This window comes from Heterocephalus glaber, unplaced genomic scaffold, assembly GCF_053883595.1.
Source record: "Heterocephalus glaber isolate CG9 unplaced genomic scaffold, H.glaber_assembly_v1.0 deba00001593, whole genome shotgun sequence".
Lineage (NCBI taxonomy): Eukaryota > Metazoa > Chordata > Mammalia > Rodentia > Bathyergidae > Heterocephalus > Heterocephalus glaber.
The window spans coordinates 9,917,613-9,921,905 of NW_028258368.1; the positions used below are offsets into that span (position 1 = coordinate 9,917,613).

Genomic DNA, 4,293 nt, shown 5'->3' on the forward strand with positions numbered 1-4,293 from the left:
AGTTCCTGGGTTCTCAGACCTGCACAGGCTCAAAGGCTGGCAGTCACTAGGAGCCCATCCTACAGAGGGACATGGCTCATGCTGCCATGCACTACTCTTTTTTGAGCCTCTAACATGTTCCTTTTCAAGGTTGGGGAGACGGTAGAGATGCCAGAAATTGTTCAATATTTAGTTTAGTTTGCTTGACTTAGTATGTCACACCCTGGTGTGTGCAGTGGTAACTGAGGTACTACAGTACTTATGATCAAATAAGTCTGGGAAATGTGGTCTCTTTCTCAGAGGCAAAAAGAGAAGCATGGGAGGGGGACTGAGGATGGAAGCCAGGGCCTTGCACAGTCCACCAAAGTGCTCCAGCACTAGCTGCACCTCACCCCAAGAAAAGCATTTTTTACTTTAATCCAGCATTCAAATTAGTTAACTCTGATCTCCCCCCATACACAAACCATGGACACACAACATATACCACACACACTATGAACATCACAAAGGACATGCATGTACTACATATACACAGATCACATACCATACAAACACAAGACACACATGTGCAAACACATACACACACATTACTGGAAATACTTGTTAATGCCACTGAATGCAATTTGAAAATACCACTGTAAATTGAGATTGAAGTTTTTAATAATAACATTAGATTTATCAATTTTGAGTATTTCTTGTCATATCAATAGGGTAACTCATTTTTTCAATACTGCTTTGTTCACAGATCTTTTGAACTACCACTCTTCGCTGTTAACCTCAATACTGTGTTGGTAGCAAACCAACCATAGCAGTGGTTCTTTAGTTTTACAACGAAGATTACTTGGAAACAAACTGTCTCCATCCCCCCACTAATGACTCCTCCCAATTTCAAAAAAGGAGGAAAAGGTAGTCGCAAGCCAGGGCTCCCTCCCTTGCTCCTTCCTTCACTCCCTTTCTCCTTCCCTCCCTCTCCAAACCCTTCTGTCCCTCTTTCCCTCCTCCCTCCTCCCTCCTTCCATCCTGCCTCTGTTACTCCTTCCCTCCCTTCTTGCCTTTTTCTCTCCCTCTCCTCCCCTCTCTCCTCAAAACTTGCTTCACTGAAAATGCAGCATCTGTCAAAACTCACCCCCTTTGCATCAGAGACTCTTAAACCCTACACCATTTCCATCCAGCAAGTTATGTATGTTGTTACGTGGTAAATTATGCATGAATGATACTAACATTGTCAAAGAAGCACATCGAAATTGCCTTAAGTTGGAATTTTTGATGAGCATATTGTCTTTGGACTTGGGAATGTCTTCGTTCTCCCTAAGAGGGCTTGACACTTTTGCTTTCTTCTCCAGTTCATAATGCAACATCATGCACCATCATCAGTTATAATTTTCTCAAAAACTAGCTTGTTCCTCTTCTTTGACATTTAGAAGAATATTTCAAATCTGCATTTTCCACTTATCTTTTAAAATATGAGACATAATTTTCACATTATCTTTGCTTTTGCTGAATAAGTTTGTTAAAGCTCCATGCTTCCCTCTCAACAATTTTATCACATTACCACCTACTTGACTGGTCCCCACCTCTGCCCACTGCACCTCCAGGGGACCTAGCCCTCAGGCAGACACCTGGGTGTCTGGCTTCTGTCATCTTTAACTTCTCAAGCCTAGAAAGCTCTCACTGATCATAGGACATCATGGTTTAAAGCTTCTTTTAACATACTTGAACTCATTTAACTATAAAAATGTTTCATTTTTGTTGCTAATTACACTGCCTTTCCAGGCCAATAGGATACTGCACAGGTGCCCATGGAGCAATGTCTGCATGTCCTCCAAAGCTTTGATGGTGTAGTCACAACCATTTAAAACCTGACACTAACAGAATGTAACAAGCAGACAGACAGGGAAAAAATGGGGTGAAAACACAGAGGGGTCTGCTCTGTGGATGTGGCAGGAAGCCCTCTAAGTGACAAGAGGTGGGTATCCATGGGGTTGTATGAGGCAAGGGAGGCACAGAGCAAGCAGCACAACCTCTCTTCTGAAAGCTCTGCTAGGTCACTATCACAGGGCCCCTCATGGAACATTTTCTTCACTGTCAATTTAGAAAACAACCCATTCCTCGACCAAAGATGAGCTTGCAGAGGGCTGGCTTCATGAGGCCTCTGTTGTTCTTTGTGGATGATGACACGCCAGACATGGTGCAGAGCATCCTGCTTGAGAGCAGCTGGGACCAGGGGCAGAAGGTGGAGAATTGGCACCTGTACAAGAGGACCTCCTCCTTCCAGATGGCAGAATGCATCAATGTCAAGACATGGCAGTGACTGAACTACCCCCTGGGCATCACCGAGCTTGCCAGGAAGAACCATCTGGACAGACACCTGGAGCACATGAAGAGGTGGTATGGTGAATCCCTTTAGGAATTCACCCTCCTGATGATTGTCATGCCCATGTCGGTTCACGGCTGAGTACTCAGGAGAAGCAGATACCAAGGACTAAGCACAACTATTGCATTTGCAAGCAGGCCAAATTATCTCACTGGAGAGGGATAATAATTTTCAGCAACATTAAAGATCTAATCTTTGATGACATATATAGAGTCCAGAAATATATCTGCAACTGTTGACTTGTTGGTAGGAGCTTTAAGCCTTTGACAACTTATATGTATCAGGAAAGGTTAGTATGGTTTGCCACAGAAGTTTGACACTCACTAATTCGCAAGACTGCTTTGCCCATCTGACTAATAGCAGTGTCTATAAATCAGGAGCCTCCTATGAGCAGATCAAAGAGGTGGTTGATCATGGGTGCAAATGGACCCTCAGCCAGTTCTTCTCCTACCTTCTTAACCAGGATGTGGATGACCTGCTGTTGTGGCATCAAATCCTCCCTGTGATTATCCTCACCATCTTCACCATGGCCCCATCAGTGTCCTTTACTGTCAATTGCTTTGAGCTCTTTTGGTTATATATTTTGACTGATGGTAACTTGAAACCATGCTTTTAGAAGTCAACCTTGTCCTTGCATTGTTCTTCACAGATACATTGGTGAAGAGGAAACTTGTCCTTGATATGACTGAATCGGTTTGCTTAAATGGTCTGAGAAATGAGGAGAAGGAATGCAGTAAAGCTACAAATGGACATTCCAATGTCTCCTTTGCCAATATTGATAATCAGCTCAGCAGAGTGCACAACTCTTCCCCCCATGAATATTCGCTGTAATTCACAGCCAGTCAAGGTGCACAGTGAGAAGTACTGTGCCATGGAGAAAGTGGTAAGAATGCATCCTACATGCACATGCACCTTCAGGCTGAGAGAAATACCATCAAGTGGGACTCACGTCTATCCTCAAGAGTGGTACCCAAAACCAAACCAAAGCTACAGGCAGGTATGTCCTACATACCTTATAGGACATTTACTCCTCACATTTCATGTATTCAGTCATGCCCCTGCAGGACAAAGCTTACCCTCAGTGTTCTGTCAGAGGCTGGCTGATCTCCAAGCAGGCAACTTTGATCATTTTTCCTTTCAATGAAATTACTTTTTGAGTTTCCACAAATGGACTAAATGTCAAAAGATAATCCAAGATCTCTAGAAACTAGTGAATAAGTAACATTCATTCCCAAGTGGCAGAAAGTAAAACAAAGAGAAGGTGATATGGCCTTTTGAAAACCAAAGATTCCTGTCCCAGAAAGAGCAACAGATCAATCCTTTAATGTGTGCCTTCAGAATTTGACCATGTCATGGGGACTAAAGGCGTGGCCGCAGATATAAAGATGGCTCTAAAGAGTGTAACTGTCCAAGTGGTGATTAATTACATTATCGCTCATGTTTATTTGATCAGATCTCTTGGAAGAACCCTACGCAGCTCTTTCCTTATATGTAAATATGCTGTATTACAATTATGCTATGTATTTATTCCAACATGAGAAAAAAGCATTATAACTGTTTTAAGAATTGTTAGGAGAAAACAGTACAAAAAAGTCTAGGAATTAACATTTTGCTTTTTAATCAAACATTTTTTGTCAGAACTATTTTGTCAACTACATGAGCAGTCATTGAAAGTAAGATAAATTACTGAAAACTCAAATGGCTGTGTCATTCATAGATCCTGGCCCCTGATCAGATCTATAGCAGGTAGCTCCCCACTAGGCATCCACCAGCCACCTTAAAGAATTCCTTATCTTGGATAGCCATGTCATGATCTCTACCCCAGCACATGGTGACAGAACCTTCCAGACTAGGCATATTATCAGTACTAACTGATTAAAAAGCATCTGAACAGTCCTGGTACATAAAGGTCACTTGAAAACATTATGCTAAGGGAAAGC

At 42.4% G+C, this 4,293-nt stretch overlaps 1 protein-coding gene across 1 annotated transcript; it reads left to right on the plus strand.

Annotated features, from left to right (window-relative positions):
- Positions 1-2,057: 2,057 nt before the first annotated feature.
- On the plus strand, positions 2,058-3,338 carry Ttll2 (tubulin tyrosine ligase like 2). The gene is given in 5 exon segments (XM_013076680.3): positions 2,058-2,415; positions 2,417-2,437; positions 2,439-2,662; positions 2,665-2,958; positions 2,961-3,338. Coding segments are annotated over 5 exon segments (1,080 nt in total). The 5' UTR covers positions 2,058-2,098; the 3' UTR covers positions 3,185-3,338.
- Positions 3,339-4,293: the final 955 nt, after the last annotated feature.